Genomic DNA, 16,760 nt, shown 5'->3' with positions numbered 1-16,760 from the left:
GATATTTACAGTTCTGCTTATTAACTCGAGGTAGAAAACAGCATGTGGTGGTTCTGCTTTTGATATCAAAATGGATCCTGGACGTTCAGAAGCGACATCCCAGTGGCCGCTTTAGCTTCCCTCATGTCAAGGTCATGATGTCTGCCATGTAGGAAACGACAGACAACACAGGATCAGATGCAGTTCAGTAAAGATTATGTCCCAATAAAAACATTCAATGTTTCAATCTCCACCCATTGCCTGTGTTGTGGTTCTGAATATTTATCAGTTTTAATTCTGGTTGGGAGTCACACAACTTAAGTCAAAGTGTCACAATTCGGACTTTTGACACCTCCAAGTTACATGCATGTAAAAATGGTGCCGTGCTGTCAAAACATGAATACAAACACAAAGTCAGGTTTTAGATAATTTCAGGTTTAATGCAATCTAGCAAATTTTGATACACCTTTGAGAGGAAACGCAAAAGTTTACAAAATGCAGTGATGTGTAACTGCAAGCCCATTGTGTTTTGTATAAATAAAATATAATATAAAACATCTGATAATGAAATTCTTTGAACTATACAGTTTGGATTGTTAGAAAATAGAAATAAAACTACAGTACATGCTTTCCTTCCGACTCACGAGTACAGTGCATATATTTACTATTTCCTTACACTTTTAATATAACGTGTATTTTTTTCACTAACAACTGATCCCGTTTGAACAAACGTCTGCACAAGTCTTCATTTTCTCCATAAACACAATAATAAAAAAGGCATCTTTACAATTAAAGTCACAAAAGGTTAGTGTCAAAAAACTGAATCCAACACCTGGCAACCTGACCAATGCATGATGCCCCCTGGTGGAGAGAAATTTCACAACCACTGTTCATTTAGGCAGATTTTTCCTTTTTAATTCAACTGCTTTTTTGTGAGCACCTGATGTTTCTGGCTGGGTTAAGAACAGGGAAAATACTTAATTTTTCCTGTGAAACCTACAAAATTAACAAATGGTTTTTCTGAGCAACAAAAAGAATCTTTCACAAACCAAAAAAGTCTTAATATCTGAAAAACATTGTAGGTACATTTGTTCAGAGGAGCATCAGCTTTGCCCCCGGTGGTGTGCAGAAAGAGTTCCATGTTTTGGTTGACTCAGTTTCCAGCACCGCCACCAGCAGTCGGCATCGTGAGCAGGACGACTCCATAAGAGCCAGACTGCGGCTTCAGTCCTGAGGCTGCAGGTACTGCTTGGTAAAATCCTCCAGCTGTTTCTCCAGCTCTGTTGCTTTATGTCTGCGCAGAAAATAAAACATGTATAAAACATGAACCAAATTTACCAAAGAAGTTTGTCATCCACTTTTTGGCAACAACTAAATGTTTTGTTGGTGTCTGAAAAACGAGCAGTTTCAAAAACCTCCCGATTATTAAGTCTCAATCAGCGGGCACTGCCCTGCTGCCTAGCAATCCCAGCTCCAGTATGTTTGGTCAGCTGGTTTGTGAAGCATTTTGTGCAAAAACAAAATGTGAGGAACACAAACCTGTCCCAACTTGTTCAAGAAAGCACAATATGTACCCTTTTAGTTAGCAGAGGATAATTTTACTAAGTTTAAGCTGCTTTGCAAAAGAAAAAAAAAGGGCGTCAGTTCTATCTGTAGATGTACTAAGATGGAGACTGTAGCTGTACCTGCAGAAAAAGTGAGTTCTACAAAGTTTCTATAAAAGCAAGGCACATTTCAAATTTTTAACATTTTTTGAAAATCATGTTCATTTTCCACAATTATGGAAACATTTTCTGTTGGTATATTTCATAATATCCTCAGAAAATCCATTAAAGTCTGCAAAATAGTTCAAGGAGTATAAATACTTTTGCTAGACATGGTAAAACCTGCTGAATTATCTGAAAAGCTACAAACTATTCCCCTTATTGTTGTACTCGTGAGAAAGTGTTCAGGACTCACCGCAGAGTCTTTGAGCAGTTCTGGACGGTCTCCAGCTCATCTATATTAGTGGTCAGCTGACGGATGTTTGCCTCCAGATCCCTCTGCGTCTGATCCACCTGCTGACAGAGCCGAGCGAACGTCGTGGCCATTTCCCTGCGAACAGAGTCACACCGCTCAGAGGAGGAAGTCATGATGAGGGGAAAATACATTCCAAAAGGTTTTTTACAATACTGCAAATCAAAATTATGAATATAGTTGTTGAATTTATCCAACAACACGAAACAAAATAATCTTTCAGTTACCAGGTTATTGGACAGGCAGCTTCTGTAACATCAGGACTTACTGTTGGACCTGGTGGCTGCAGTTTGCACTTGTAAAACTGACGATGAGCTGCAGTTTCTCAGTAGCAAACTCCACAAACTGCCGCTTCAGAGTTCGCTCTTTCGCTTTTGTGGTCCAAGTGAGTCTCTCGTACAAGTACACCAGGCCATAGAGGGAGGCCGACAGGGCAATAACCCTCCAGCCAACTGTTTTCCACACCTTGAGAGCAAAAAAAACAACAACAAAAAAAACAGTCAGAAGCTTTAAGACAAACCGTTAAGAGTCAAATGGCAAGTCAAATTTAAGACCTTTTTAATGGCACCTTGAAGGAAATTTATGAAAATCTATAAACAGGATGGTTGAGGAAACTTACTGCTTTACAGTAAGTACAGTAAAAACTGTGAAATTGGCTTTGTGGCCATGATAAAGGAAAAAAAAACTAGCTTGCTAGCTAGCAAGGATATGTTAGCAACAAGTAGCTGGTAGCCTCAACCGCCTCAAGTCAAAGAACGAAATGAAGACATTTGAGTGTGATTCAAACTTCACCTTGACAAGAAAATAAAAATGTTCATTAATTAGTCTTGCAATGACAAAATTTAAGACCTGTGGTCAACATATTTAAGGTATACTTAAATGTTTTAAATTCATTTAAGAAATTTTAAAGTCTTTATTTTTTCCTGACTTTTTAAGGATGCATTTAGACCATAATTAAATACACACAGTTCATAAGGACATACCACTCCTCCAACAACGATGATGCCCATTGAGGTGCGCGAAGTGATGGATGCCAAGTTGGTTGCCATGGCTATCATCAGGTCTTCCTGGGTCATCAGAGCCTTCTCGTTGTTGGGCGGTGCTGCGATGGATGGGGGCTCAGATGAAGGCGTTACAGGAACTACAGCTCTAGAGTTCTACAGAAAACACAACTTCAACTTTAGGCTGGTTTACCCCCAAATACACAACATGACGTTTCATTATGTTCACCTCAGAAGGTACCTGGAAGTTTGGATCTACCAGTTTGAGAGCTCTCTGTGCATTAACAGAACCCAAGTAGCGGTGCACTAAAGCCTTCAAGCCCAACGAAAACTGGAACTCGATGTTTTCCTGGAAGTCACTGCAAATGGCAGCACAGTTCAGGTCATAGCTCAGGTCGAACGTCTTTTTGGGCACCAGCATGTGGACTTGGCTCTGAGCCGTCGAGGGAAGCAGAGGCACCATGCTCTCTGAAATGTTACACACACACACGAAAAACATTCGTATTTGAAAAAAGACTTACACATACTGTAGCTACCTGTCTTCATTTCTTCAAAAAAAAAAAAAAAAAAAGACTTCATGGTTTAGTTTTGTAACAGCACCCTGTATATTTTATCAACGACCGCATTACCAGTTTACCTGCATCAGTGTCACAGAGGACAGTCTGCATGCAGGTCTGAAACGGTGATGCATTTGTAGCATAATGAGGCATGCGGTGATGGCATTCAGCAAGGACAAATATAGTACAGTCAGATGACCAAACGCTTCTGATTAGGTGTAGTCAAAATGATCCAGTAAAATGTGTTTTCTATAAATCTGTTGGGATTTCTTGTAATGTCAGTAGTCAGTTACCCATCATGTATTGCTGAGAAGACTGGACAGAGACGTTGATGGCGTTGGAGCAACGGAAAGCCAGGTTCTTTCCCATTCCCTGTTCCACATGCGCCAGCAGATGCTGCCAGTGACAAAGAAAGAAGTTCAGGTCAACTAGAGAAGAAACACTTTTCTAAACCGATCTGTTGCAAAAATAAGTTTGAAAAAGTCGCATAAATTAGACGGACTGTAAACCCTCTCCCCATTTTATCACTCTACTCAATGGTATTTAATTTAATACTGCAAGATTAACATTCAACACAAATATAAAATCAGGAGAAAGATATCTGAGATTCTGCAAGAAACTCCCTCAAAGAATGAATTCAGTTTATTATAATGTTAAAGAAATGATTACAAGAACCAATGCAGTCATCCACCTGAGTTCTCCAATGGGCTGATAGCAAACACAAATATAGTGAGCATAAATACTTGTGATTATGATTTTATAGTTCACATTACAATACAACTCCAAGCAGAAATTGCACTTAATTCTTTGCTTTTCCAGAACCAGAACTCACAAGTTTATCTCAACCGTTCTATTGGTGAGCACCAATATATGTTAAAGACCTGTTGCTGTTGTTGTATCAACCCTCCAGACCTCTCTGATTCTGGTTCAGAGCAGACCAGAACCAGAAGACCAAACACAGAGAAGCAGCATTCAGTTTTTATGCTCCACTAATCTGGAGCAAACGTCCGGATTAGTGGAAGTTTGCTCAACTGCAAAACAGCTGAAACTCTGAGATCCTTTACATCAAAGTTAAAAATCCACAGATTTAAAGTTGCCTTTGATTAATAATAGCTGGAACATTAATTAATATATTTGATATTTGCTTTTGATGATGAGATTTCACAAAATGTAATGTTCATTTTATGTTTCACAAGGGGTTACTGTATGATGTCCATGACTAGAGTGAACAGCTTTTATACAGAGTTTTACTTACAGCCTTGTAGAGTTTGAGGACTTGACGTGAAGGGTGGAAATCACCGCGGAACTCGTCAACGATCACATGAAGACGGTCGATCTCCTCTCCCATAGCAATGGACACCTGAGTGTAACACAAGTACATAAGTCTGACAGCATATTTACTGGTGATTTGGTTGCTGTTATAGGCAGGGTGAAGTTATCCCACTTCTTGTTACCTTGGACTCCACATCGTCGCTGATAGCTTTGATCTTCTTTTTTATTTCTTCAATGAGTAAGTTGAGTTGATTCCTAACAAACTCCAGCCGGTCTCTCTGATACTCTCTGTCCTCCAGTGCTGCCACTCTGAAAGTCCAAAACAAAACGTCACGACAGATACAAGCACCCAAGCAACTGAACGGTCAACTGTGTTTGTTCTTTTTAATTGTTTAACCACATTACGCTTAACTTTAACTACTCAGAAAATTTCTATTATCTAGTTTACCTGTTAAAGCCTTTAAGACATTGATAAAAAGACAATTAGTTCATCGTGAACTGTAAAATTCTTAATGGCTATAAAATAAAAACAAGAGTGGAAGACATGCGGAGGGATGCTCACCGTTTCTCGGCTGCTTCAATGTTGATGGCATCCATGATGGTCTTGACTTTTTCTATGATCTGCTTGGCCCTGATAGTGTGCTGCTCAAACTTTGTTTTCACTGCTGACTGCGAGATACACTCCTGCGAGGCCACAACACACAAGTTTACTGTGACAGGTAGGCTGGGTGCTGCCAGACCGCCTGCATGAGTTAGCATGCGGTGTAGGGACAAACAGGACAAGATAGACACCTGCTGCTTTTAACTAAAGATGAAGGGAAAAAAATGGAGACACAGACGTGAAAATGACAGCAGCAGAGTGTGTACCTTGTGTCGCACAGCCCACATACAAAAGGGTCACACTTGTGTGTTGGCTTAGCCACAGAAAAGTTTGTAAATAATAGAAACTTATGAAAAACCAGACAAATTGTAGAAGAAAAGAAAACATGTCAAAACAAGAAAACATAGGAATGTTGTGTCCTTTGTGTCTAGAGTGAACATAACTTTATGGACATAAAGATTTGTCTTGACATTAAAGCAACAGGAGGAAACTCCTCTGTTCCTAATAGGATGTTAGTTTAGACTAATTTCAAATAAGAATATTGTCTATTCTTATTTGATCAGTTCAATATTAATCAAATTTAAGCATGACTTTTGTTATGAATAAATACAATCTGGAAGTAAGTCCAATTTTCATGATTTGGTGGACTCACACATTAAATGTTATACTAAAATCTGCAGGTACTTGCTGTTTATAACTGATTACTGGATGGCAAAAGGCAACTGACTTCATTGATTTAGATATGTTTTAGCTAAACAGAAAAGCTCTAGCTCAGGTGAGTTCAGGGGTGGCCAACTCCAGGCCTCGAGGGCCGGTCTCCTGCAGCTTTTAGATGCGTCTCTACTTCAACACACCTGAGTCAAATAATGAGGTCATTAGCAGGACTCTGGAAAACTTGACTGCACTTAGCAGGTGATTCAGCTGTTGGATTCAAGTGTGTTGGACCAGGGAGACATCTAAGAGTTGCAGGACACCGGCCCTCGAGGACCAGGATTGCCCACCTCTGGGTTAGTTCATAGCACAGCTTCAGTAAGTAATTACTATTGTTTCAAGGTTCAAACTTCTAAGTAGTTTTGCTGACTTTCTCAAATATACAACTACATGTTTTGCTAAAATGGTATATGTTAAGGTGAAATAAAACTGAAAATATTAAAACTGAAAAATGCAAACAGATGTCAAATGAAACCAAACAACTGTTAACCTCACCTAAGTGAATCTAGACTTCAGCAATGAAGACGCAGGTTGAAGAACAGGCACATATCTAAATGGCCCTACAGGTGCCTGCTCTGAGTGGGGAAACATTAAAAAAAAACTGACCAGGAGTTTTTCCCATCAGACTAGTCCAATGTTAACTTTGCGCTATTGTTTGCTTAGCATCACTTTTGTACATTTCCACAACTGTAAGACCTAAATTTAGCACAGATAAATGAATGCTTTCTCAGCAGCAGCTGGAGGTGGGTTGAAAAACAGCAAGCCGCCAGTCCAAGTGCTATGTTTCAAAGTTCAGTCAATTATGTATATTTTTATACACATAAAGACAAAAAGTACAACAATGAAACAAATTTTTGACTCAGTTCTGCTATACTCGTCTTGGTCTTCAGACAGAGTCAATCAATTCTGATGTAAACGCTCAGTTTTTTCTTAAACTGTCCAGTGCTGCAATTCTTGAACATAGAACAGCTTCTTGTGAAGTGTTTAACGAGCAGCACTTGTTTAAAAAAGCGTTTCTGCATCATTTAAGACATCATACTGTGATATGACGTCATCTGTTTGTAGGGATATTGACATAAATAATATGATCTCAGGGTTTCCTCCAGTGTATTACAAGCCTGTCGAGCCACCAGGCTTTACTTGTGTCCCCAACGGGCTAATCATTGCTTATTTATTTAAGTATTTTTAAAATGTTTGCATTTTTAACACTTTATTGTTGGTGTTCATGTATTAATCTTCCAATCTTTCAATAACACATAATTATCAAGTGATATTTAAAAATTTTCCTGTCAACTTTAAACATTTTTTAACTAAAAAACACGACGAGCTGCTGAATGAATGACTGTCCTAGCGCCCAACCTCCGGGCGTAGCAAGTTTTCTGGGGGAAACCTTGAATCTGTGTTATTAAACTGTTTCTCTGCACTGCAATCCTCCAAAAACCTCTGAATGAAACAAAATCAGCACAAACATTAACTGGAAGTCTTAAGTTTACAGCAACATATTGATGTGGCTCTGAGCTGGCTCTCTGGTTACTGAAAACCACCATCACACTACATGATGAAAACTCTTAAGTTGGGTATTTCTATTTTTTGCAGCAGCACAATTACACCAGAGATTTGAAGCAGCTATTAGTCCAATAATGGAAGGAAAGCCAGTTGCAGGTGTTTATCCTGCTCTTATGTGGTTCTCATTTTGATAGGAGGGAAAGGTTGGTGAGGAAAAGGTGACAGGTGAAGACATTCATAACTGGGAAAAAAAACAATAAAAAGACATTTATTACAGCAGCAGAACTACTGCACTTTGTTTCCTGAAAACTTCACGGCCTAATATTTGAATCATGTCTTTGGTCATTGACTTACGTCATTATGCTGGCGAGTCTCTCACACAGACTCTCCAGTGGTTTAAGATAAAAACATAGATTCTATGGTAAATGTTTTTTTAGGCAGCTGATAATTGAACAATGTAAACTAACCATTCTAGCTGCATAAAAAAACTCCAAGTCATTATCTATTAATCAACTTGTATAGATACAGGACTAAAGATAAAGCTTTGCTATAGAAAGGAGAGTCAATGAAGAGAAAGGAAACTGTAATGACTGTTATTAAAATAGAAATCAGTTTGTAACATAATCATCATGCCTTACTGGTAATTATATTACCAGATATTAAGCCACATCCTCAATGTAACACTAGTCTGTGTACCTCAAACCTCCTCTCAAAACTCTGGAACTCCTTTAGTCTCTCCTTGAACCCCTCGGCCAGAGCGCCACCTGTGGGATAAAAGTATAATATAATGTTACCTAAACTCTATTTAGAGACTTCACCTAAAATACAAATTATTTAAATCTTTAAAAAATATATTTAAAAAAAAAAATCCAACTGTGTTTATTGTTAGCTTGTATTCATTTAATTTAGCATAAAAAGGTTTGTTTGCTCTCTAATTCTTTTCACTAAGTAAAGATAGAATACTTAAACAACAAATAAGAATAGACACAAAAATGCTAAATAAATAAACAAAAGACATCCATGAAACTACTACACAACCTTTTTCTATTCTTTACTCTGTTCAACCAGGGTAAACTATAGTTCACGCTCACCTGTTTCCGGCATGCCTTGCGCTCGCTGCATCCGGGAGTTGAGCACCTCTTTTGCAGAGACAAAGAAAATACGGTTGGGTGCCTGATCACGGTCAACAACTTTTAGTTCCTCCACAAGAAAGTTCACACAGCGGTCTGTGTGCTGCTTCCTCACCTGCAAAAATAAACACTTGCATCAATATTAACAGGTTCGTTTTCAATGAGATTTCATTATAGAGTTGCAAAAAAACACAAATATTACATAAATAAGTAAGGTCATCATACAAAAGCAGTTTCTGTGAATGATTTATAGGGGCAGAAAATCAGAAGATCTTTTAATCAATTGGCATGACAGTCTGATCTTTCTTTTCCATTTCCACTTTTTATTGTCTGTTTGAAATAAATAAATTCAAATAAATTTGTAAAGTTTATTTTACTAGCAATAATAATTTGCCTAATGTGTTGAAATGTATTTGTTTGTGGTATGAAAGCTACAAGAGTTTTAACTCACATCCTCCATGTACTCTGGTTCATTTGCAGAGGCATCCCAACGATTGTTAAGGATGAAGATGTTTGGCTTTGAGAGACGCTCGTTCACTTTGTGGAAAAAATGTTTTTCCTAAATGGAATAAAGACACAAGGTCAATAATATGCTTCAGAAAACAAACTCAGCAGCAAAAAATGTCAGGATGTATTCGGTACATCGTTTTCAGCTAACAGAAATGTTCTAACCAAACATTGTTATACAACAACAACATATATTTATTAATCTTCTGCCATGTCAGAATTTGGTTCGGGTCCAGTGGACAGCCACCATGGGAATGTGAGTCTGCTTTCTCTTTAAGAGCAGCAGTGACTGTGTTTAGCTTCACATTGCATGAATGCCTGAGCAAAGAGAGACAAGTGGAGCCTTTCTGAGGCTGCGTACACACAGCCGATTGCAATATAACCAGCTCAGGATGGAAAGTATGTAAAAAGGCCTATTGAGTAAACATAAGTGACTGAAAAAACCAGACACAATTTGCTTGGAAATTAAATAGTTGCTGCTCAATTAAACCCTAAGTGACTACTAAAAGCATTCCATATACTATAAAAACAAGCTTTTAATGATAATGTTTCCCAACTATATGGAATTTTTAAAATAACAAAAAAATACCAGGGATAAATCTGTATTTTAATTATGTACTTGTTCCATATCATAGAACATATCTTCGTCAAACATTATAAACAAAGAGCTAAGAAGAAAAAAAGCCACCTCGCTACCATCAACAACACATAAAGCAGTTACACCATTAGCACAACCCTGCTTCCTTGCTAAGGACACCAATCCTGCAAATCTCATGATGACACGACAGATTTAATAGACAGCACTAGCTAAATATAGGAATGACTAGGTTATGCCAAGTTTCATAATAAATAAAAGACTTTAAAACTTATCTAATCTGCTTAACACCTCATGCAAAATAAATGAATCCCACAGGATGCTGGTGTGAAATAATACCGTGTTCATAAGTGTCGATTCAGAGTTTGCCACGAGCACAAAGACATCAGCGTCCAGGCAAAACTTGTCAATCCAGCTGTCCAGCTGTGTTGTGACATCTGTCCCTGGACTAGAGGGAGAAAAATGTCCAAATAAATGTTAAAATGGGGAAAAACAATGCATTTTTACATTAAAATAAACTATATAAACTACTATGCAACAGTCGTGCAGGTTCTCCAGATGTGGTTTTATGTCTACCTGTCCACAAGAACCAGGTCGTCTCGAAGCAGAGCACATTTGGTTTTTGGCCAGAACACCCGGACCAGACAGCCGGCGTCCAGGCTTTCATCCATGTGCAGAGCGTGAGCCAGCTGGTTTACAGTCTGCAGAGGGGTCGGAAAAGATGAGATGAATGTTGAAGGAATAATAAACACATATAGACATATGCGTTTCATTAACGTGGAGGGAAGCAATCTCTGATAATATATGAACTCCTAAACAGAAATACGCAACAGCAAGTAATCAAAATCATTCCTGAAATACCCGTGACCACCAGTGGATCAAACTATGACGAGGAGAAACATTTTCTTTTTCGATTAAATCCTAAGCCTGTCTTTAGGAGTCAGTATGAAAGTCTCAACTCTTATTAAGGAACAAATTCAATCAAACTGTGTACTTAACAGTCTGACCTACTTTACTAACTCTTTCACAACAGCAAGAACATTTCAGTTCATCCACATTTTTCATGCTCCTTTCACTTTATTCGACTACATACTGAGATATGAACACAATAAAAAGTCAAAATGTGATCTCTTATATTTCCTAATATACACTAGTTTTGTTCCAGTCTGAAAACCAGATAAAGGTGGCAGAGTTAGTCTAGTTAGAAGGAAATAATTATGTTGTGGGTTTGTGTTAAAACTTTACTTTATATTATATAGTTCTGATGTAAAATGTGACAAGGATTAGGCATATTTGCAATAACAAAAAACTGACAAAAAATAAAACAAAAGCTAAGATGTTTACTTTAATGCTCTTCTCCTCTTCTGAGCCCTCAGTTTTAAGGTAGGCCTTCTCTTCATCAGTGCCTTCAACGCTCAGGAAGCAGTTAGTGGTGTGACCAATCCCGCTGGGCAGGACGCGGTCCCTCAGCATGGCATTAATCACTGTGCTTTTACCATTACTGGTCCTAAAGGAAAACATCAGAGGTCAAACAGGCCGCTTCCTGTTACTCAAATCAAACCAAGATGTCGTCAGGGATTTTAGTTCAAAACCAAGTTCCTACAATCTTAATTTAGGAGAAAAAGCAAAAAAAACAAAAAAAAACAAATGTGTGCATATTTTATGTTTGTGACCTTTGGAGTTCATTATCTTTAAAATTATGGTGGTGGTACAAATACACTTACTACAAATATCTTTAAAATGGAGGTCAATAATCATTTTAAGGTCATTTCACAAAGTTGAAGAACACAAAAGGATGAGTCTTTGGCTCATCATTCTCCACCACCCAGAGTCCCTTCCTCAGCAATCTTATTTAACAAAACCAGCATGTTTTTTATGGGATTCAGGTCTGTCACTGAGACAACTCTGAAACAATTGTGACCCATAAATCTAGTGCTGAGGCTACCAGATTTATATTTACCATTTCCTCATATAATAACTCATTCTAACAACATTCCTAGTAGCTTTGTAGGAGAAATAGGGCCACAGGATCACAGATCTTCCACCATACTCTACAGTGTAAATGAGGTGTTTCCACATATTTAACCCTTATTTTTGTTGATAAAACGTTGAGTCCTATGCTGACCAAGGCACACAGTTGCAGTTGATTTCTCAGAAGAGTTCAGCTAATAACACACATTTATTTGTGGTGGTAGGACAAGAAATGCTTATTCCAGGCATGTCACCAAAACAACTAGTTGGAAGGTAAACATTACTGAGTGTAACATACGTCACTCTCAGCAGTTCTCCCTCAGTGAGCTTTGGAGGGTTTCCCCCCCCCCCCCCCCCTTAGATGGAAAGAAGCTAATAATTGTGGTTGGTATGTTTTATTTACTAAAAAATAAAGTTAAAAAATTATAACAAAAAAAGAGCAAATAAGCCACATATCACAGCCAAAGACCTTCAGGTCTTGAGATGTTTTTGTTTGATTTTTTTGTTGATTTTTAATTCTATTTAAAAAAAGAAATCAGCCATATACTTGTATAAATGAATTAAACTTACTACACTCCCACATATGGTTGCAGGACACTGCAAAGTGAAAGTGAAACACACCTGCCCAGGGTATTGTATTTTACATCCCAAATTAGAACAACAGGAAGGAAAAACCTCTACAGCAGGATATCAAACCTCAGGTGAGGAGTGACGCATTTACCTGCCAAAAAACGCCACCTTCATGTGCCTGCGAGCCAGGACCTCCTTAATGACTGCAAGCTTGTCGGCATAGGTTTGAATCTCCATCTTCTGATCTTGAGTCGCGATTGTCCCCAGAGCCTCATTCCCACTGATGACTGTCAGCACAGAATAGTTTAAAAAGTTTAAAGACAGATGACAGCTCTTTAACGTTTAGTCATAAGTTGACAAACTCACCTTCGACAAACTCTGATGTCTCTTTCACGTAGCCGAGAAGCTGTTCAAACAAATTGCTGATCTTCTTCTTGGCTACAACAAAGTGCTTTAGAGGAGAAAAGTCCCCCCGAGCTGAATCTGTCCGCCTGAGTGTTGGAGTAGAAGCCATGGTGCTCAATCTGGAGACAAGGGAAGTGTTACACAAACTACATTTAATGCATTTACACTTTATAGACAGCGCGCATAAAACCCACCATCGTACCATTTAGATTAAAGCCTAACAGGGCTAAAGTAGCTCCACAATATTGTGGCTACTCTGAAGGAATCTATCTTTAACCCAATTTAATACTCATTAAATCCATAACATAACTGACACTTAAATTGCTGATAATATAAAAAATATTAAATAATTACTAACTGACAGAGATGTTCCTGTTTTCTAGGCTGCCTGCAGGCAAGCTACAAAAGTCGAAGTGTAATATTTAACGAGCCGCTATGAAGCTAGCACGCGTTAAGCTAGGCTAGTGAAAGCAGCGGCAGCGGCAATGTGGTCTGTGCTAACATTAGTCAGAAGTGTAAATATATCCTCACCACAGTCCTAATAAACCGGCGTCCACTTCACATAACATAAACACAGATGTTCTACCCTGACTACACTAAATATCCTCGCACTTCGCACAAGATTCGTCGCTGTCAACCTGCCTAACCTTCTGTTTGTATCTAGCACCGCTGCAAAGGCAAGCTAGCCACCGGAAATACAACTGTGACACAAGTTCTTAAAAATAAAAGCCGTCACATTGCGGAAAATGAAATATAAAAGGGAAATGTGTTTTAGGTCTAGTGTATTCTTTGCTAAAACAATGCTTCTTGACAACAAATTACATAATGCTGGAAAAACCTTTTTATTTATTCTATAATAGTGCCGTATTTGAAAGAAACGTGATTGATGTTCAGCAGATGAGTATTTTGTAACTCAACGTCTGAAACTATCTCTGCCTTAAAATCCAGAACATGCTGCTTATGGCCAATCTCTGGCTTACCAGAATTTCTCTTGCTTGCTATTATCTTGTGCATAAAACATGACTTAAGCCCATACATAAACAACAGAAAAGATTAAACTGCTACCATTAAATTTAAATTGTATTATCATTTATATCTATACTATATCTATCAAGTCATAAAGGCTTTTTAGAATATAAGGATGGAAATTAACAAACTCTATATTTATAACTTTTACATTTCATCTTCTTTTTGAATCTCAGAAGAATTTGACATGTTTTAAATTAATTACAATACATTTTCCTGATTATAAATCTTTGTGGTTATTTGTCAAATAATTAAAAAAAAATTTTTTTTTACTCTTTTAAGTTTGACTTCATATATTTTCAATACAAGTTAATGTGAGTATTTTCCACGCTAAAAAATTATTTTTTAAAGTCAAACTTGTTTTATTTTGGAAATTTTTTTTTTCACTAAGCTGAGCCAGCTTGATGAAAATCAAAAAAGGGGCGGGGACTGGTTGTGACTCGATGCCTCCAGCGGCCAATCAGCGAGCTGAATTTACAACCTTTAGCGCCCGGTTTACTGTAATCAAAAGTTTACAGAGGTCAGAGCTGCAGAAAAGCACTAGTTGAAATATACATATAAAAATAAGAAGTCTCTAAGAATTTTCTACTTTTTTCTTTTTTAAAAAACATTGTTTTTATTTGAATTTGTGTAGGAACCAAACATTCATACATTTGTTATGGGATGCTGCCTACAGGTCTGGAGACAGGTTGGCTTATAGCAGGGCCCGGTCGGAACTGAAAAAAGGTATTAAGCAGGCCAAGCTCCAGTACAAACAGCAGATTGAGGAACATTTCATCAACAACAACCCCCGAAGCATGTGGAGAGGCATAAGAACCATGACGGACTACAAACACAGCACTCAGCTGACCAGCCGCGACCCCACCCTGCCTGACACCTTAAACAGTTTCTTTGCCCGCTTTGACACGGCGGGCAGCAGAGAAGCCGTACATTTACCCCAACTGGAAGAGCAGCACCAGCCCCTCGTCCTACAGAAGCATCAGGTGACGTCCACCCTGAGGAGGATCAACACTCACAAAGCTACAGGACCGGACAAGGTGTCAGGCCAGACGCTGAAAACCTGCGCCGACCAGCTGGCAGGAGTGTTTCTGGACATTTTCAATCTGTCCCTGCAGCTCGCCATGGTTCCTGAGTGCCTCAAGTCTTCCACCATCATCCCTGTACCGAAGAAGAGGTCCATCACCAGCCTGAACGATTACCGGCCCGTCGCTCTGACCCCGGTGATCATGAAGTGCTTTGAGAGGATTCTTCTGAGGTACATCAGAGACTTCATCCCCGCAAACCTGGACAGCCTTCAGTTCGCCTACAGAGCGAACCGGTCAACAGAGGATGCTGTCTCCATCACTCTGCACACAGCGCTGACCCATCTGCAGCATCCCAACACCTACGTCAGGATGCTATTTGTAGACTTCAGCTCAGCATTTAACACCGTCATCCCAGACAAGCTGGTGCTGAAGCTACTCGAGGTGGGGCTGCCCGCTTCACTGTGCCACTGGATCAGAGACTTCCTCACCAACAGGCCTCAGGTGGTGAGAATAAGTGGCTCAACATCGTCCCCACTGGTCCTCAACACAGGCACGCCGCAGGGCTGTGTGCTCAGCCCAGCTCTCTTCACCCTGTTTACACACGACTGCGTGGCCATCCACCCCACCAACACAGTCGTGAAGTACGCGGACGACACAACAGTAGTGGGTCTCATTTCAGACAACAACGAGACCCACTACAGAGAGGAGATTCTGCAGCTCACTCAGTGGTGTTCAGCCAACAACTTGGTGCTGAACACAGGGAAGACCAAGGAGGTCATTGTGGATTACAGAAGGTCCAGGAAGACGGATCACACTCCCCTTCTCATAGATGGAGAAGTGGTGGAACGTGTGGACAACATCAAGTTCCTGGGCCTCCACATCACGTCTGACCTCTCCTGGAACACAAACACCTCCCACCTGGTGAAGAAAGCACAACAAAGGCTCTTCTTCCTCAGGAAACTGAGACGGGCTGGACTTTCCTCACGGCTGCTCGTGAACTTTTACAGGGCGATGATCGAGAGCATCCTCTGCCTCAACATGACTGTGTAGTATGGTAGCTGCACAGCACTGGAGAGGAAACAACTGACACGGGTGGTGAGAACAGCACAAGGCATTGTGGGATGCCCCCTCCAAGACCTGGACTCCATTTACACAGACCGGGTCAAGAAGAGAGCTGGATCCATAGCCATGGATTCCAGCCACCCGGGCCACAGACTGTTTGTGCCGCTGCCATCAGGCAAGCGGTACAGGAATATACGGACTACAACAAATAGACTGAGAAACAGTTTCTTCCCCACAGCCGTCAGAGCCATTACTCCCTGCCGCCCCCCCCTCCCACACATATCATAACCTCGCAGTCACACATACATATCCCCCACCCCCACACAGCCATATTGTTCTGCACTTTGCACTGTCACATCATCTGTACTTTGCCATAATTGGACCTGCTGCTACTTCTTTGGATGGTTGAGTGCCTTTAGTTAATTTAGTTGTATATATTGTTATTATTATTATTGTGTGTTTGCTTATTTTTACTGTATATATTTGACCTTTTGCACGGGAGCTGCAATGGAAATTTCGTTGAATTCTGTTCAATGACAATAAATGCTATCTATCTATCTATCTATCTATATTCTTAGTAACCAGAGATATAATTCACACATATATATTCCAAGTTTCTATGGGTTCCAATAACACATTTGTAGCATATTTGTATATGAATAAACATATGATTTGAACATTTATGTCAGGAACAAACAAATGACCAAACAGATAAACAAATCAACCAAAGACAGACAAAAGGAAGAAGGAAAACACACACACACGCACACCCACGCACGCAGATGCACACACACACATACATAAAAACTGTCAGACAAGTACAATA

At 39.4% G+C, this 16,760-nt stretch overlaps 1 protein-coding gene across 2 annotated transcripts; it reads right to left on the bottom strand.

The window, feature by feature from the left end:
* Nucleotides 1-393: 393 nt before the first annotated feature.
* On the bottom strand, nt 394-13,517 carry mfn1b (mitofusin 1b). Of its 2 annotated transcripts, none has more exons than XM_032572332.1 (18): nt 13,353-13,517; nt 12,783-12,940; nt 12,568-12,703; nt 11,220-11,382; nt 10,452-10,576; nt 10,215-10,323; nt 9,225-9,332; nt 8,735-8,888; nt 8,340-8,407; nt 5,388-5,509; nt 5,008-5,134; nt 4,809-4,913; nt 3,847-3,949; nt 3,226-3,464; nt 2,979-3,152; nt 2,264-2,460; nt 1,939-2,073; nt 394-1,273 (listed from the first exon to the last, which is right to left on the bottom strand). In XM_032572332.1, the coding sequence occupies exons 2-18, from the start codon at nt 12,928-12,930 to the stop codon at nt 1,204-1,206; spliced, it is 2,283 nt and encodes a 760-aa protein (XP_032428223.1). In that variant the 5' UTR covers nt 12,931-12,940; nt 13,353-13,517; the 3' UTR covers nt 394-1,203. The 2 variants fall into 2 exon arrangements, with proteins under 2 accessions (XP_032428223.1, XP_032428224.1); XM_032572333.1 differs by having other exon boundaries at nt 3,238-3,464.
* Nucleotides 13,518-16,760: the final 3,243 nt, after the last annotated feature.

Source organism: Xiphophorus hellerii, chromosome 9 (assembly GCF_003331165.1).
Source record: "Xiphophorus hellerii strain 12219 chromosome 9, Xiphophorus_hellerii-4.1, whole genome shotgun sequence".
Taxonomy (NCBI): domain Eukaryota; kingdom Metazoa; phylum Chordata; class Actinopteri; order Cyprinodontiformes; family Poeciliidae; genus Xiphophorus; species Xiphophorus hellerii.
The sequence above is the reverse complement of the archived record's forward strand: the minus strand, read 5'-3'. Positions and strand labels throughout refer to the sequence as shown.

What these genes read in the sequence shown, in the direction of transcription:
- mfn1b (XM_032572332.1), bottom strand. Translation starts at nt 12,930, where the DNA reads ATGGCTTCTACTCCAACACTCAGGCGGACAGATTCAGCTCGGGGGGAC. An exon ending in AAGAGGAGAAGAGCATTAAA is followed by an intron (nt 10,577 to 11,219) that starts GTAAACATCTTA and finishes ACCCCTCTGCAG; the next exon opens with ACTGTAAACCAGCTGGCTCA. An exon ending in ACTTCCAGGTACCTTCTGAG is followed by an intron (nt 3,153 to 3,225) that starts GTGAACATAATG and finishes TGTTTTCTGTAG; the next exon opens with AACTCTAGAGCTGTAGTTCC.